General features: G+C 32.5%; 2 protein-coding genes across 2 annotated transcripts; one reads left to right on the forward strand and one right to left on the reverse strand.

Moving 5' to 3' along the window:
- Positions 1-4,952: 4,952 nt before the first annotated feature.
- Positions 4,953-8,890, reverse strand: LOC105803561 (uncharacterized). The gene is made up of 6 exons (XM_012635808.2): positions 8,280-8,890; positions 7,426-7,571; positions 6,812-6,980; positions 5,756-5,854; positions 5,555-5,637; positions 4,953-5,440 (listed from the first exon to the last, which is right to left on the reverse strand). Exons 1-6 carry the CDS (start codon positions 8,655-8,657, stop codon positions 5,314-5,316), a joined length of 1,002 nt encoding a protein of 333 aa, XP_012491262.1. The 5' UTR covers positions 8,658-8,890; the 3' UTR covers positions 4,953-5,313.
- Positions 8,891-13,013: 4,123 nt separating this feature from the next.
- On the forward strand, positions 13,014-14,256 carry LOC105803568 (transmembrane emp24 domain-containing protein p24beta2). The gene is made up of 4 exons (XM_052633805.1): positions 13,014-13,232; positions 13,418-13,604; positions 13,687-13,794; positions 14,013-14,256. The coding sequence occupies exons 1-4, from the start codon at positions 13,014-13,016 to the stop codon at positions 14,144-14,146; spliced, it is 648 nt and encodes a 215-aa protein (XP_052489765.1). The 3' UTR covers positions 14,147-14,256.
- Positions 14,257-17,700: the final 3,444 nt, after the last annotated feature.

The raw sequence follows: 17,700 nt of genomic DNA on the forward strand, positions 1-17,700 counted from the left end.
AAAATTCACCCAACAGAACCTTGTGTAATCATCTATAAACAACATAAAATACCTACTGTTACTTAGATATGGGGTTTTTATTGGTACACAAATGTCAATATGGACCAATTGAAGCTTGTCTCGAGCTCTCCATGCCTTGTTAATTGGAAATGGCAGTCTCACTTATTTCTTAAGTTAGCAGACCTCACAAACTCTATCTTTAACTTCAACCCTGGACATGTCTTTAATTAGATCCAATTTGTACAGCAAACCAAGTGACCTATGGTTAACATGGCCTAACATTTTGTGCCATAAACAAGCCTAATCAGCCAAACTAGCGTAAGCCTTCATTTCCCTCTAATTCACATGTAACATAAAATATCTCTTAGTCATAGCTACTGTCACTAGTTCTTAACCAAGTGAGTCCTTAATAACACATGACTTATTCTTAAAAGTAAGATAGTATCCCTTCTCTATTAATTGACCAAAATTAAGTAAATTTTGATCTATGTCAAGTGCAAAAAAGACATCAGAAATGGTTTTGTTGCCTGAATGTGTACTGATTACAACATTGCCTCTGCCTCTAGCCTCAATGAAGTTTCCATTCCCTATTTTGACTTTTGAGACAAAACTGCTGTCAAGGTCTTTGAAAGATCCTTCATTAGATGTCGTATGATGAGTGCAGCAACTATTTATCAACCATTCCCTTCTGACCTTACTTGAGGTTGCAAAACAAGATGCAGTGAAAACATGCTCCTCATGAGCTTAAATGTCCTCAGTAGCTTGAGCTTGGTTATGTTGCTAAGTTTGTGCCCTTCCTTTATTTTTGCAGACCTTTTCAATTTGACCAAACTGCTTGCAGCTCCTACATTGATTGTCAAGTCTGTACCAGCGGTACCTCTCCAAGTGTGTAGACTTCTTGCAGTGAATGCATGGTGGGAACCTTTTCTTCTTAACATCCCCCATTGGTTTCTCCCTTTTGTCAAGCCATGGTTTCTTTCCTTTGTATCTCGAACCTGAGCTTTCTTTGGTTTTTGCTTGGAAAGCTCCTTTAGGTTGCTCCTCTAGCCTATTGGCCCTTCTTTTCTCTTGTGCATACAGAGCATTTATCAACTCTAATAGTGAAATGGTTGATAAATCTCTCGAGTCCTTTAATGAGGAGATCTTTGACTCATATTTTTTAAGGAAGGGTTATAATGACCTTCTTAACAATTCTTCTATCACTAAAATCATCTCCAAAGAGCCTGATGTTTTTGACTGTATCCATTATTCTGTTAGAGTACTACTTAATAGTTTCAGACCCTGCTGTCTAGTTTTATCAAACCTCAGAAACTCTTCCTTCAACCTCTCCTAGGCCTGTTTTGGAGTGTTACAGGCCATTATCTGAGTGAAAATCACATCAGAAACTCCATTCTACAAGCATGACATTGCTTTGTGCTTCTTAGCACAGTCCTCACTTTGTCAGCCTCCACCACACTCCAGTCATGTGCTTGCAAATAAGTCTTCATTTTCACTACCCATATGTGGTAGTTTTCACCATCAAAGACATGTGATGGTGATGGTGAAAAACTCACGTTGCAGCAACAACAAAAAACAACAGATTCAGTTTCTTTCTCTTCAAAGACTCTCAACAAAAAACAACAACCAACAATAGAGGCCCTTAAAGATAATAGGCTCTAGATACCATTTGTTGGGGTTTTCAGCCAAAACAAAGGAGAAAAGAAACAAAGAGAATCAAATACAAAAAAAGATCAAAAACTCATCATGTAACTGATTTCATTAAGCCAAAAATACGAGTTACAAAGCAGTTACCTAATGTATAACTACTCCCACTAATTACATTGAAAATTACATAACTTATCTTGCACACAAAGTAAAGCTGACTTATCAGCCAAAACATCACTTGAACATCATTCAAATCAGCAAACTAATCTTAGTGATTCAAATAGACAAATTACAGGAGAACTAAGCTAGTTACATATTAAACAAAACATAGCTGCTGCACTGGTTGAGCTTCAAAACTTCTCTGCTGTTGCATTGCAGGCCAAAGTTCAACACACTTCAACAGTCTAGAAAGCAAAGCTGAGTGTTAATCTCGCTGTCGTGGCTAATTCCTGCCATTACGAAACAAAAATGACAAGAGATAAATCGACAACATATCAGAATCATGCATTAATACCTCAGTTAACAGATGAAAGAAGGGGATGGTGGCAAGAACAAAAAGTTAAGAACTACCTTGCTAACAACATAAAAAGAAACTGATTCAAGCGAAATACTCCAGAAATCAGTATCCTAAGGAATGATATTCCTAGACTGGACAGAACCATTAACATGGGGAAAGAAAAGAAATGGCATTGCTGAAACTAAAACGTCTATCCTGCATGTATTCCAGTTTTACTAGGAATATACTGTTCAGGAGCACAGTCAACATATTGGTTTTCTTTTGTAAGGAAGAAAGGAAAAACAGATCAAAATTTAGCAATATTACTTGCTATATTTTTTATTTTCGTACAGTATTTACATCCAGAGTATAATCTTAAATAACAAAATTTTACCAACTACAATTTGATAAGTCGGCAAGTCTAGGTAAATGAGATTTACTCATGGCTGATTTTTATCTAATCAGCACCTCTCAAATTATCCTATTAAAATAAAAATAAATAAAGTAATCTAATAATTTTTCTTAATAAGTTGACAACTTGTTAAGTTATATTAAAAATTTCGAGATAATTCGCAGCATCACAGCTCGCATGTCAATCCGCAAAACAGTTTATGTTTTGTATATCCACAAGTCTTATTCACATTTGAACAGTGCGCCAAATAGTTTTACCAATGGCTTTCTGCTTGATAGTTCGCCAACTGATAGTCCGCCATTTAGTTTGTTTGCCAGATAACTCGCACCAATATTGTCCGCCAAGTGTGCGAGCGGTTGCACAACACAACAGCTAGAGCATGAATTTAAGCATCTGTATGGAGATATTGAAAGCATCGAGAAACCACCTTTTCCTACAGATTCTCACCCAAAATATTCATTTGGAAAGCATAATGAAAATCAATCCAGCAGCGCAGCTGCAAACTTTGTACGTGTCCTTCCGTATGATTTTCTCACAACTTTTCTTATATCTCTAGTAGCTTCAATTTGGCCACAAGGTCTCCAGCTATCAGCTTCTCAGAAAGCTCTCCTATAAGATTTTGTTGGTTCCAATCCAAGTCTCTTCTTCTTGGTCTGTGATGGCACTGCTGACGACAGTCATTGGAGTTGCTGGTGGTGCCTCCTCTTGGACATGCCCATTTCTATTTTCAGGGTTCTTTCTCAAGGCTGTGAATCTGCTGTTCTGTATAGACAGGTATTGCTGTCTTGCTTTTCTGCCCTTTTTTAATCTTTGCTCTAAAATCCGCCAAAAACAAAAGAAAAACTCCAAATATATCATGTTAAAATGTTAAATATAATACTACTAAACTTATAATGTTTCCAATACAAGAATTAAAATTAGTATAAGCTGCCAATGACATAGGAACAAGAGGTTCCATTTTAAAACAGCAAATTTGATTACTCCCAAAACAAGATTTAATGTCTCCAATACTAAGGAATTTTCATTAAAAAACCTTCGTGGGATATCATTATTATTTTTATTAAGGTTGTTAGTTCATCAGAATAATCTTGAAAATTTGAATTGGATTAAAGATAAAGATATGATAATCATATCATTCACCAGGGCCATGACGTTCACTAATGGCCGGAAGCCGTGGCTGCCATAAAACGACATTTCTCGACTTCCCTTTCCCTCCCTGCTGCTGGAACTCAACATTAGATTTCTTCTTGGAGCTTTCGGCAATGGCAATGCCTTCATCCTTGCTGATTTTAATGACGTCAACGCCTGCAAATCTTACATGTTTCTTTGTTCCATTTTTTTTCCTGCTTTTACTAGTAAATGAGCCACTTACCCCACTTGAATCACTAACTTCAAATTGTTTGCTTGATGAACCATACTTGGAGACATCAATGGAGGATTGTGATACCGAAACTTCTCCACTGGTTTTTCTGATCCTTCGACAAAGCTTTCTTACAGTATGACGAGGGACGACATAGAATTTTTGACCAGGAGTGAGGATCTCATGTGACCGGACCAATGAATCCCATGGTCTCCTAAAAACTTCTGGTCTAGCTAATACGGAAGATGGGTAGTTCTTCATTATATTAACTGCAGGGATTGCCATGTAATAGCACTCGACAACCCCACCAGGATGAACAATCTTTAGAGCTGAGGTCCCCTGATTCTCCCTTGGCTCTTGCTGAAGTTGAGCCACTGGTTTAGGCCGACCATGGCTATAGAAAGGGGCAAGTTTTCGAACATTCAGGAACTTGTTAAGCATACCAGCAGCCTGTTTTACAATTAATGCGAATTTGTGACAAATATGGCTTTGTATAGAATCACTTACAAACTGGTTTTTAATCTTTGAAACAGCGATGATTACAAGAAAAATATGACTTTTCCAGATTTTTTACACGTCCATTTTAATTTTGTCGACTTGCAAGTCAAATGGGGGATTTTCAACAGCGGAAGAAGAAAACAACTGTCACTTTGGAGAGTCCGAGGCCGGCCATTTGGCTTGTTTAGCTTGGGTTTAGACATTTAAAGATGGTAGAGATTAATGTTCTGCCAGCTTTATTCTCAAAATTTCAAATCTACAATGTAATAGCATCATCCAATACCAGAAGAAAACTGTAATATGTGGATATTCGGTTATGGTTTCATGCATCTACAGGGATTCAATTTTTTCTAAAGCTATAATAACAATGAATGATATCCCATGTCTATCTTATTGCTCTTAGTAAAGATCGAGTTCAGATTTCTCTCCATTGTTTATTCTCTTGTAAATATTCATTAACATTGTTCATATACATATAATATTAAGATATCACGAGGCAAGAATGTGAGAAATGTCAAATATTAGTTAGAAGTGTGTACAGGTTTGGAATTGAAAATAACCTTTCACTCAAAGCAAATGAAACAAGTTCCTACATACTGCATGGAGCAAAGCAAGAAATAAACATGCAACCTTTCTTATCAATAGTCAATACAAAAGTACACCATACATCAGCAAAATATCGCTGTAAGGAAATATATATACGCATGTATGCATATATGGGTGGGAAACTTTGTGTGATGATTTTCTGATTGTAACTCTTCATCATGTGGCACCAGCTGCATTTTGCAGTGGGATGCCTCTAATTGTTATCTAATTCTATCATCTTGTTCGGACTATGAGCTTTTCCCTTTCCATGGTTGGTATATGTTCATCAGAAAAAATAAAGGAGCTTAAATTCTAATTTTACTCGGATGTAGTTTTGCTAACTGTAACAGGTAAATCTGATAGCGATGGCCGTAAGACAAGATATAGAGCAGGACCTAAGATTGGCACCAATGATAGGGGCAGAAGCCAAAAACCTTTGTCATACCTGCAAATAGGAAAACCATTCTCATAACTTATGTCATGCCATATAAACTCTTCTTATAGAGGTTTTGAACCTTAAATTCAAAGCAAGAGCTTAGTAGTCTCAATATTGGCTTACCATTTACGAGCAGTCATATCATTATAAACCCAAAAAGGAGCAAAGGCAGATAGTAGAGTAAAATCAAGGCTCATGATGTGAATCTGCAAAATGGAGATTCAGTTCCCAGCATGAATATATTAAGTTCCATGAGATTTATATATACAAACTGACAAGACAATCATGAAGAATCACGGTCTAGCAAAAGATTGACAATCTTACAAATTTGCTTTCCCTGAAGTATTGGAAAAACTCTCTCCAAATATCAGCATTTGCTAGACCTGCATAAATTATCAATCCTATTCCTGCAGCAAGCGCCATCTGATGTGCAATGAAGTTAGTTTGCATTTTTTGCACATAACAAAAAGTTCAAGCACACAACCAGTTTTCCACTTCTATCAGTGAAAAGGAAGTTGATAAGTGGTGTTATCCCACATCTTTAGTATTGGATTTTTTGTGGTCTTATATTCAGGTTAGACCTCCCACCTATTACCAATTAATTTTAGGTTGAATGCTTAACATTGTTATGTTCTTCCTGCCTAACCCCATGCAAGGTTGACGACCTCCCATGGGGTTGTCCACATTTAGGCAGTTTTTGAGGTACACATGATGGAATTTATGTTAAGCATCTAACCTATAATCAATTTGCAATACTTGAAGGACTCAACTTGAATATAAGATCAGAGAAAACTTAAAAACTAAAGTACCTGAGACAAACTAGAATGAGTTTGGATAGTGTATTACTTTTCTCATTCACGAATAAAGCAAGTTTAGAGAGAAAAGAAACACGAAGTCAGGGCCTGTGGGTATGAAATAATGCTTCTTCTTTTTTTATTATTTTAATCTCAAATTATTTTTTACACTTCCTCAAAGCAGTCTTCAATTGACAACCAACTAAGCAACTTGATATGAGATGAAAAAAATCAGTAGAAATCAAGCTATAAGCAGAATCTTTCTCTACTTGGGCCTTTAATGAAATCCCATGCATACTGAATGACATGTGGCAGTGCTTTCATCCAAAGAAATAATAAGATGCTAGGATATATAAATTACAAAGATTTTCATGAAATAGTACCAACAAACTGCTATATGGTTGATGCAGTACATAAAGTATAAGGTTAGAACTTAGAACTAAACACTGATTAGAGGAACAGCAGTTCTCATGTGCCGGAAATGTAAGGTTTTGGCCGAAGATTTTATGGAAATGAACAACTTGGTTATAGTTTCAACTATCAAATACAAGAAAATTGTATATGAGGAAGAAACAGAAGTACTTACCCCAGCAGTTAATTTTGATTCCAGAAAATTCAAAGGCCATTTTTCAAGCTCATTTTCATCAACAGGTGGTGGTGGTGGACTCCAAAGAACAAAATATGGTAAAAGAGCATATACCCCACCAAAGAATGAAAGTACTAGAAACGGCCAGGCAGGAATGTTGTTTTTTGAGCTGCAAATAGATCATTTAAGCTAATTAATGCTAACTAAACAAAGTGTGGATCTTTGCACAACAATAAGATATCATAGATTCAAGTCTCAGTAATAGCCTCTTTCAAAGAACGAAAAAAAAGGGGGGGGGGGGTGCCCTCTTGCATTAGGCTCCAACTAGTATCATAAAAGTTTAGACCTACAAGATAGTGTGCTACTTTGACCAGTACCACCCAATCCTAATACGTTTGCTTCAGAAATAGCAACAAAACTAAATCATCTTTCATTCTAATTACCCTACAAAGTCCCTCAGTCCATTTGCATGCTCTGTTTCTAAGAAAATATAAACAGTTATCATCCATTTCAATAATCTTTACCTTCTCAAGCAGAAAGAAAGAAGAAATTAAAATAACATGATGAAGATAAGAGGTTCAGATAAGGTACGCAGTAAGAGAAGTTGGTGGTACCTTCTGCCTGTTGGAAGCAGCAGCATGCTGTACACCAATGGCCACAGTCCCATTATGTACCATTGGGACACAAGTACTTCATTCATCCTAAAACCATCATCCCCCTTCAAATTTAGGAGCTTTTTCAAAAAATACATATCCCTTGACTGCAAAGAGGTCATAATGCAGATGTTAGACTGATACTTCAAGAATTTCTTAATATGTACACTCTCAGCCAGTCAGCCTTCAGCATAATCAGGAGAATGTGATATCATATCATCATATTTATATGCTACATTACCTTCTTAAACTTAAAATTTATAATTTACCTTCATGAAATACATGAATGGAGGTTGTTTAAGAGCTATCAAAAAGCTTATCTCAAAAAGGACTAAGTATTTTTTTTGAAAAACTTGTCATTGAAGACTATTATTATGCTGGGTAGACCTATCACATGCGGGCAGCACCGGTTCAGTCCTATTAACATTTCATATAAACGCACTTAAAAGTAGCACCAAAAAACCAAACAAAAAGGCCACAAGTGAATGCAAACACAAATACAGCAAAGGGAAATGGAATATTTAAACTGCCAAAAGGCCTATGAAGAAACTCCATGGAGAACAATGAGTAACCAATGACCATAAAATCTAAAACCCAAGCTTTTTGCATTACTATTTCAGTACAGAAAATGATCAACAATAATCACAGCAAGGAAAGGAAAAGCGGCATATAAATCAGAATGCTAAAACATCCAAGAAACTCAAGTTATTTTGGGCAATGAAAGTCACTTTAGGAATTTCCATCCCAATTTCAAATCAAGGAACCCAACAAAGGCGTTTACCATTAAAAAAAAAAAAGTTGGCTTCGGAAAATACCGGCGTTTGGTTCGGTGAGAGATTGAAAACATAGTACATGAGGGCACCCCACAACACAAAAAGCAAAATCGAGGTTGTCCAATCCCTTCCTTCTTTACCATTATCAACCGAGAGCCCTTTATCCTGACCAGCTTCTTCTTCAGAATTCTGGGTGTTTAAGGAACTTTGACATATTTTAAGAACACCCTTTTGCTGAAATGGGGAAACTAAAGCAATACGATTGTTGGGTTTAAGGAAGACTGAGGAATTTGAGGTTCTTTTGGAAAGTACAGGACTTTGTTGGCTAAGGTTTCTAGCTCGGATTAAAGTTTTGAACTTGGAAGAGTTTTGAGGTACGTAAGAGAAGCTGCAACAGATGAGGTTGATGCTTGCTGACATTGTGAGAAACAGATTTTTTTCCCCTTTTTTATAAAGGATTGATTCACATAAAACTGAAAAACGATGACTTTCTTACAAGCCTTAAAATGTGAGCTTAGATATTTGAAAACCCATGATAAAGCATACGGAGATGGGAACTAACTTCGGCTAGCTGCTAGATGCGGTTTGGAAAAAGACAAAGTGCATCCAAAACGTTGCGCATGAGAGCTAGACTATGTGTTTGTTTGGATAGAAGGAATCTGAAGGAAATGGAATATAAGACCGCATCGCCCTATAAAACTAGACTACGGATAAAAAATAGGGTAAAATACCTAGTTGGTCACCCTACTTTTAGGGTGCTTTCATTTTGGTCACTCAAAATGAAATCCTTGCAATTTAGTCACCAAACTTTTAGAGTATTTCCATTTTAGTGACCCAAGCATTAAATATCTAACAACAGTTAACTATACATGCCACATCATGTTTGTACTTTCATTTTTGTCACCTAACTTTTAGGTCACTTTCATTTTGGTCACCAAAAAAATCTTTTTAAGTATTAATCAAGGTAAAAAATTAAAGATTTAAGTGAAAAGAGGTAAAATAAAATAATACACAAAATTGTTAAATTTTATTTATTTATCCTATTACCGAAAATTCTAAATTTGGATTTTAAAATATAAATTTTAAATATTAAGATTCAACTCTTTTTTTAAACACTTCTTTATCCAAGCGAAAGACAAACAATTAATTTAATTAATTGTAAGTATTTTTGTTTTACTTTTAACTTAACATGGAAGATTCAGGATTATATAATTAAAAATATCTAAATTTCGTTGACAATTATTAAATATGAGATATGTGAGTTGATTTTATTAAGAATAATATGAAAATATAAAAAATTAAAATTAAAATATAAATATAATGTAATGTGTACGATTAACTATTGTTAAAAATTTAACATTAGGTGATTAAAATGAAAATATCGTAAAAATTAAATAACCAGATTATAAGAATTTTATTTAGAAAGGGAATGGAATGAGGATATTTGGACACGCAAGTTTAAGGGACATAGTAACCTCAGCCAGTGACGGAACTGACGCAAATTTGCGGTCAAACTAAAAGTTACGTGTTTCCTCCAAAATATCTACTTAAGAATTTAACTAGAAAACAAAGGTAAATTAGACCATTAGTCACTATATTATAAGTGAATTTTCATTTTAGCCAGTTAACTAAAAAAAAGTTATAATTTGGTTATTGAATTATTCAAAAGTTTTCATTTAAATTACTATATTGTTAAAATCAATGTCATATGGTTTTTTCTGTTTTCACTATATGCACCAATCAAAAGCTCTTTTCCCCCTTCTCTTCTACAATTCAATTTTTTTTCATGAAACAACTTTGAATGTCACGAACCTACGAACCAAAAATCAAATAGCTTTTTAACTGTCATATCAACTTGAATCTAAGGTATGTTCTACTCGTAGATGGGTACTAATCCACTGTACCGATCATCGAATTGTTGCTTATAGCTTGTTGATGAAACTTTAAAAAATAAAATTTAACAACCCAGTGACTTAAATAAAAACTTTTGAATAATTTAATTACTTAAATTGTTAAGAATTGTATAAGATGAATTACAAGATGAAAATAGTTTAAGAATCTAAGGCTGAAAATGTTGGCAGCATCCCTGTTCTGACTTCGAAAAATTATTAAAACTTGTATAAGATAAATTACAGGAAGAGCCTTATATTTATAAAAGTCTTATTAAGTCTATTTTCTAATAAAATAAACAGTGAATTCATCCAAATTATATTTTTGGATTAATATATTTTTTAGCAAAGAGAAGTCAGAGTTGTTTGGCAGTAGCTCTATCCTAACTTTAAAAATTTGCTAGCATGTGTGCATAAGAGAATAAATTTTGGAAAATTTGTGGTTGAAAGTTTCAAGAGTCTAGTTTTTTAAAAATTAAACGGATCTTGATTTCAAAATTTTTGGATTGAGAAATAAATAATTTAGCAATTGCTACTCAAGTAGACAATTTTGTTTTGAAAGATAAAGAATAATAAAAATGACTATATACAATTTGGAATTATTAATTGGAATGGACATGTATATAAGACCTAAAGAAATGCGGAAATGTGTTTGTAAATGCAAAGCACCTATGGTGCCTACATGTGAAAAATGATCATACTCATAAAGCCTTTATTAATATGGATTTGATCATAAGTATGTGAAAGCACTTAAAGTGTCCTTATATGATATGTGCATACATATGTGTAAATGACATAGTGAAATGTTAAGATACGATTGGAATGTCAATTAGGGGCTATAGCGTGTTGCAGTATTGTTAGAGGTTTTGCACTTATGTGTGCTTTATATCGCCTTCGAGCCTTGCAGTTATGGGCGTCTTGGTGTGGTGTAGTTTATGCTCTCATGAGATCTTTGGTGTTGTAGAGGGATATTTTATGCTATTTTACAATTTGTGCTCATTGATGTGGTGGAGGTGTCTCGTGTATCTAAGTTAGTTTTACTAGAGTTTATTATGGGCGAAAATGGATTAAATGTGAATAATCAACTTTAAATGTGACTATAGGTGGTTAAAAGCAAGATTAAGGGTCATGAACTAAATTTTCTATAACTAAAATGGATGAAAATAAGGTAAATGAACATATAAGCAGATGAGAATTTAAATTGATAAGTACCCTAAAAGTATTTGTCCTAATTAAGGAAATGAAAACAAAATTACGAGGGAGAGTAATCCTATACGAACTTTTTATAAGCTATTGCCTAATGAATTAATCATTAAAATGTTAGTTGAGTCTCATAATTCGATTAATTTAAATGAATTGATTAGTGACACTAGAATGCGGCTTAAGTGAATCTTATATGAGATGTTTATAAGAGACTCAACATTAATAAGGAATAGAATAACTAGGTTTATCCTTGGCTACTAAGTTTTTAAATCTCACAGGTTAGTTGTTTTAAACAGGTACGCAAATGACATTGTTCGAGAAGCTTGAAGCTTTGTTCGGGAGCATCCCATAAAGTTTTTAAGGTTGTCCTTTAATTAATAAATGTTATTTGTATAAGTTATTGGCATGTAAATGGAGACTTAGACTATTATAAGTGTTTATAAGTATTTGGATTTGTAAAAGCAAGTGTTGTTTGTAACCTCCATGAAAGGTTAAGACAAGTTTTTGAATTATAAATTGGTTCGACTATGTTTATGACTTGGAATTAAGTTTAAATATGATTTAGAAATGCTTTTAAATGCTTTGGTGCCATGAGATATGATTTGATGGTATAAAGGATGTTTTAGAGTATTTTTAAGTGTTTTGGGGACACTCAGTGAGTGACATCGCGACCTAGGTGCTCAACGTTGCAACTTCACATTCCTCTCGTCGCGACATCCTTACTTAGTCAGTCACATTGTGACATCATAAGTCTCAGATTATGGCTTTGCGCCTATTTCAACATTGGACTAATTTAAGTCGTTTTTACCTTTTGGGGCCCATTTTAAGTTTTGATTACCTCCGATCCACTCTACACCAATTCTAAATTGTTTCAAATTATTTTTAAAAATTTTAGTTTGTCTAAAACATATTTTAATTATAATACCAAAAAATGTTTTAAACTTTCAACTCTTAAATAAAGTTCAAGATTTTTTTACTTGTACACGCTTCAGTAACATCTCCCATTCCTACCAACTGTCGAAACGAGTCAGCGGTGTTACAAATTTTCCGAGCAATGTAACTTTTCTTTAGGAAAATTACCTTCTTTCAACCGTGAGGATGTGATTACTTTGAATATTGGTGGGAAAATAATTTTCTCATGTATTATTATTATAATATGCTTAATTGAATTGATGTAATTAATTTAGTTGTAAATTTAATAAAACTTATTTATTTTATAAAGACATTATTGTAAAGATATTTATATATTTTGATAAATCTAAAAAAATATACACATAAGAATCATAAATTTGAACTAAAAATAATAATTGTTACTATCACAATTTAATGATTTCAACTAATATAATATTATAAATTTATTACATAAAACCCTTTTGACCTACTTGTGTGTTACATAATTTACTTTATTTTTCTTTATAATTGCCTTATCGTAACAATAGTTATGAGTTTCTGGTGTCCCCTTCCTGAAACAGGGAACACTTCAATTTAATCAATATTCCTTTTGGTTGAAAATAGTAAAAAAGTAAATCACATTTTTTATCGAAAGCAAATCTCTTAGGTAACATTGAATTATTATTAAAATTTTCTTTAACAAATTATCCTTGATCTGATCTTGTTAAAAAACAACCAACGATCTAAACTGTAGGATTCTGTTTTTGCTTTTTTTTTTTTTGGTTTCGTAGAGATGCCGGGAAGAAAATGGAAGAGAAGCGAAATAGCATGGGCAGCAGTGGGTTTGTTTCTATGGAGCTTAAAACTAGCGGAAGGGGTTAGATTCGTGATAGACAAAGAAGAATGTCTATCCCATGATGTCAAGTACGAAGGAGACACTGTTTATGGCTCTTTCGTTGTAATTAAGGCCGAGGCACCTTGGCATTTTAGCGACGAAGGCGTCGATCTTGTGGTAACCCCCTCCCCCTTTCTTTTATTGATTGAATTGTTGGTTTTGATTTTATTGAAAATATCCAATTAAAATGGAGATCTAAATATGTGTATAAGATTTGTGTGAATCCCATCATAATGATTGTTGTTAAGCTTGTTAAATCCAAAACATTGACTTTCGTGTGAATATTATGGTGAGATGATCAGGTAAAGGGACCAGAAGGGGACCTGATTCATGATTTTCGTAACAAAATAAGCGAAAAATTCGATTTTGTTGTCCACAAGAAAGGGGTATACCGCTTCTGCTTTGTTAACAAATCTCCATATCATGAAACCATTGATTTTGATTTACAAGTTGGGCATTTTACGTACAGACATCAGCATGCAAAAGAAGGTGAGTTTAAATGTTGCTTCTTTTATTTGTTTGCCTTCAAAAAGGGAGAAAAATGATGATTATTTCTCAATGATGTGTGCAGAGCATTTTGGTCCTTTGATGGAGCAGATAACAAAGTTGGAGGAAGCTCTTTACAACATCCAATTCGAACAGCATTGGATTGAGGCTCAGACTGATCGACAGGCAATAGGTAGTAGCTTTCATCACCTCATATTTCTTGCACTGCTACGTTTTCTTTACATATTTTTCCAAAATATATTTAAAATGAAATACGATATTCCAAATACATGAAAAAGATTGAGTATACATTAAAAAGTTTGACGCCCCTTTGCTTCTGTTTTTTGTTTTTCCTTTTCATTTGCATGACAAAGCAAAAAGTACATAACATGTGGTGTAATTTGTGGACAGTGAATGATAGCTTGGGGCGACGAGCACTTCACAAGGCAATGTTCGAATCAGTTGCACTTATAGCGGCAAGCATCCTTCAAGTTTTCCTTCTGAAACGCATGTTTGAACGAAAACTTGGAACATCCAGAGTCTAATTAAAACCCTCTATTACCCCAACTCTTTGCTTTCCGATGGTACTTTGTTCATTCTTTTGCACTGCAAGCACCAATTGTATCGTATCTGTCCTTTAACCACCACTTGTTTTGTACTTATTTAATTACGACAGGCTTTAGACTCAAATTCCTTTTTTTGTCTTTCTTTTTCCCTTTTTGGGGTGCTCAATGATTGTATTCATTCTTAGTGCAAACGTTAGGGATTACAACAAAATGATATTAAAAGTTACTAAAATAAAGATAAATAAGAATTTCATTTTTTTATAATAAATATTTTTGGCATAATGATAAATTTAGCCCTCAATATTTATATTTTATTATAAATTTTGTTCTTATTCTTTTTTTTTTAACTAAGTTTGATCATTAGCTTTTCAACAAGAGTCAAATCGCTTTTCTTTAATGAAAATGTTGGCTAAAGCATTTTTTTTTACAATGTTGGCATGACAAACCACGTGGTAGTCCACATGTATTTCATGTTAGCATGACATTATTTACCTTATATATGTCAATAAATAATTTTAAAAATATAAAAATTTTCAAGAAATAAAAAATTCAAAAGTAAAAAAAAAAATTATAAAAAGTTTATAATATATATATCATGAAGTAAACGTGGACTGTCATGCAAGCTATCATGTTTTAATTAGTATTTCCATTTAAAACATCAATTCGACTCTTTTTGAAAAGTTGATAATCATATTCAACTCTTTTAAAAAGTCGAAGATCAAATTTAGCTCGAAAAAGAATGAGGACCAAATTGATAAAAATTAAAAATATTAAGAGCTAAATGTATTAAACCAATATATTTTTTCAATATTTTCTAAATAATTTTAAGACAAAAAGAATTTTATAACTTAAAATTTGTTTTGGTTTGCTTTCCTTAACTTTCCCCTTACATTAAAGTAAATAAAAATTTTAACTTCAAGAAAAAAAGTAAGGGATACTCAACATCCCTTACTATCCTTAGCTTTCCCCTAGTACCTTCTAGGGGTGAGCAAAACTCGATTCGACTCGAAAAAATCAAAAAAATTCGAATTTCGAGTTAAACGAATCGAGTTATTCGAGTTAATCGAGTTATTCGAATCAACTTGAATTTTTTTTCAAATTTTGAGTTTTCGAATTCAAATAACTCGAATAATTCTAATAATTCAAATATCAAACTATAATATTTTACATTTTTACCCCAAACTCCCAAACCTTTTTACTTTTCCCTCAAAACTTTTACTCCTTCCCACTTCCCCCCAAAACTTTTACTCCCCTCCCCTCCCAACCCCCCAATCTACCCAAAATCCATTTCCCACCAAAATTTTACTCTCCCATTTACTTTTTCTCAAAATTTTACTCCCAAAAACCTTCAAAACATTTTATTTTCCCCCAAAATTTTTTCTCCCTCCCACTTTTCCCCTAAAACTTTTATTCTCTTCCCATCCCATCTCCCATCTACCCCAAACCCTCCCCTCTCCAATTTTTTTTAATATTTTCCCTCCAAAATTTTACTCCACCTATTTATTTTCCCTCAAACTTTTTTCCCCAAAACTTTTTATTTTCCCCCTAAACTTTTACTTCTCACCCTTTACTATCAAATAAAAATCAAAATTATCCAAAAACATCACTAAACATAAATAGTAATAATTTTATTTATATCTACTATTTATATTATTAAATTAAATTTCACATTTTATATTATTTATATTATTGAATTGTTTAGTCATATTGAATATTTATATTAAAATTGAAGTATTAATTATGCCATAAAATATTCGTGTTAAAATTTTATATCGGTATCAATTTCACATTTTATTTTTAAAATAACTTTTATTAAAAATTATATTTTTACATTTAATATATTTTTAATTACAAAATACATAGTGACAATAATTTAAAGATAATTGAAACAACTAAGCAAACAAAGAAGATAACCAATATATAAAAAATTAATAAATAAATTATGAGGCGATGAAAGTTAATAAAAAATTTGATTAAGGTGGACAAATTTTATTACGATGGGTGACAGTGGTTATAAGGGCCCAAAATTATTTTTTAAAATTTAACTCGAACAAATATATTCGATTCGATGTGATTCGAATTCCATCTCACTCGATTCGATTCGAGAAAACTTCAAACAAAGTTAGGATGATAAAATGAGATTCGAAAACTCGATTAACTCGAAAATTTTTGATTCGATTCGATTCGATCGAATGCTCACCCCTAGTACCTTCAATCCCAACATAAGCTAAGGCTCTCCTCTGACGCTCAAAATTTTTGATATAATAATTGGCACTATTTTTTAGAATAAATGCAGCAAAATTCTAACAAAAGTGAAACTGTGTTCATTAAGTAGATCTTCTTATGGAGTTAATCAGACATTTAGAAGAAATTAGTGAGAACCAGCGTGAATTTGAAAAATTGGCCAATGGACTAAATTGAAAATAAAAAAAACGTGTGAGAACTAAAGATAAATTGACCAAATAGAGAAAAAGGTGAATTAATAATGAGTGAAGATGACATGAATAATGTAGTACGAGGAAAGTCACATTCAGATTAATTTGAATAAAAGTGAATAATATAGAGATTAAATTATTTTTTCGAAAAAAAGATATAAATATAATTTTAGTATGAGTGAATAATATTATAGTGTATAACTATAATTGATGGAACTTAGGTATGCTAAGTGTTATGTGTGATGATAAGAAAGAAAATAAGGAAAGTGTAATTTTCCGTAAATGGATATTTGAGACCTTTCACATGGGATATTATATTTTGATTTTTTTAAATGAAGATATGCGTTAAAACATGGGATTAATGTGTACCACATAATTTAAGGGTAAATTATTAAAATAGTCATTTTATTTGTTTCAGGTTATATTTTAGTTGTTTATGTTTGAAATGTTATGTTTTAGTCACTTACATTATCGTATTGTAACATTTTAGTCATTGAGCGTTAATTATCGTTAACGGTGTAAAAGTAAGTGATATGGCATGTTAAATCATCATTTCAAATAAAAATTTAGGTTAAATTATACAATTAGTCCTATATTTTTTTCATTTTGAGCAAATTAATTTATTTCTTTTATGTTCTTTGAACTTTCTTTCTTTTTTCTTTATTTTCCATTCTCTTCTCCTTCTTCCTCTGTTTTGCTCATTTCTCCATTTCTTTTAACGTTGTTTTTCTATTTTTTTCATTTGTTAAAACTAGTCACTATACTTTTTGAACAATTTAATTTTTCTTTTCATTTCTTTATTTTCCTTTTCTTCTTCACCTTTATTTTCTCCCTTCTCATATTTTTTACTACGAAACACAATCTTTGCCCACAAAAAAACCAAGTCCTTGTTTCTTTCACATGATTCCTAAATCAATTTCACTCAAAACCAAATGTCAATAATTCTTAATCAAATATCAATTTGAATATAACCTAATTTTGAAACTAAAATTGGATCTAACTAATCAATATAAAAATCATATCCTTAATCAAATCTAAACATAAATTGAATTCTTTATATTCAAAACAATTTTTTTCCGTTTCCAAAATTTTATAGAA

This window comes from Gossypium raimondii, chromosome 7 (genome assembly GCF_025698545.1).
Source record: "Gossypium raimondii isolate GPD5lz chromosome 7, ASM2569854v1, whole genome shotgun sequence".
Taxonomy (NCBI): domain Eukaryota; kingdom Viridiplantae; phylum Streptophyta; class Magnoliopsida; order Malvales; family Malvaceae; genus Gossypium; species Gossypium raimondii.

What these genes read in the sequence shown, in the direction of transcription:
- LOC105803568 (XM_052633805.1), top strand. Translation starts at nt 13,014, where the DNA reads ATGCCGGGAAGAAAATGGAAGAGAAGCGAAATAGCATGGGCAGCAGTG. An exon ending in ACGAAGGCGTCGATCTTGTG is followed by an intron (nt 13,233 to 13,417) that starts GTAACCCCCTCC and finishes TGAGATGATCAG; the next exon opens with GTAAAGGGACCAGAAGGGGA. An exon ending in GACTGATCGACAGGCAATAG is followed by an intron (nt 13,795 to 14,012) that starts GTAGTAGCTTTC and finishes ATTTGTGGACAG; the next exon opens with TGAATGATAGCTTGGGGCGA.
- LOC105803561 (XM_012635808.2), bottom strand. Translation starts at nt 8,657, where the DNA reads ATGTCAGCAAGCATCAACCTCATCTGTTGCAGCTTCTCTTACGTACCT. An exon ending in TCTCACCGAACCAAACGCCG is followed by an intron (nt 7,572 to 8,279) that starts GTATTTTCCGAA and finishes ACCTCTTTGCAG; the next exon opens with TCAAGGGATATGTATTTTTT. An exon ending in ACTTCAGGGAAAGCAAATTT is followed by an intron (nt 5,638 to 5,755) that starts GTAAGATTGTCA and finishes TCCATTTTGCAG; the next exon opens with ATTCACATCATGAGCCTTGA.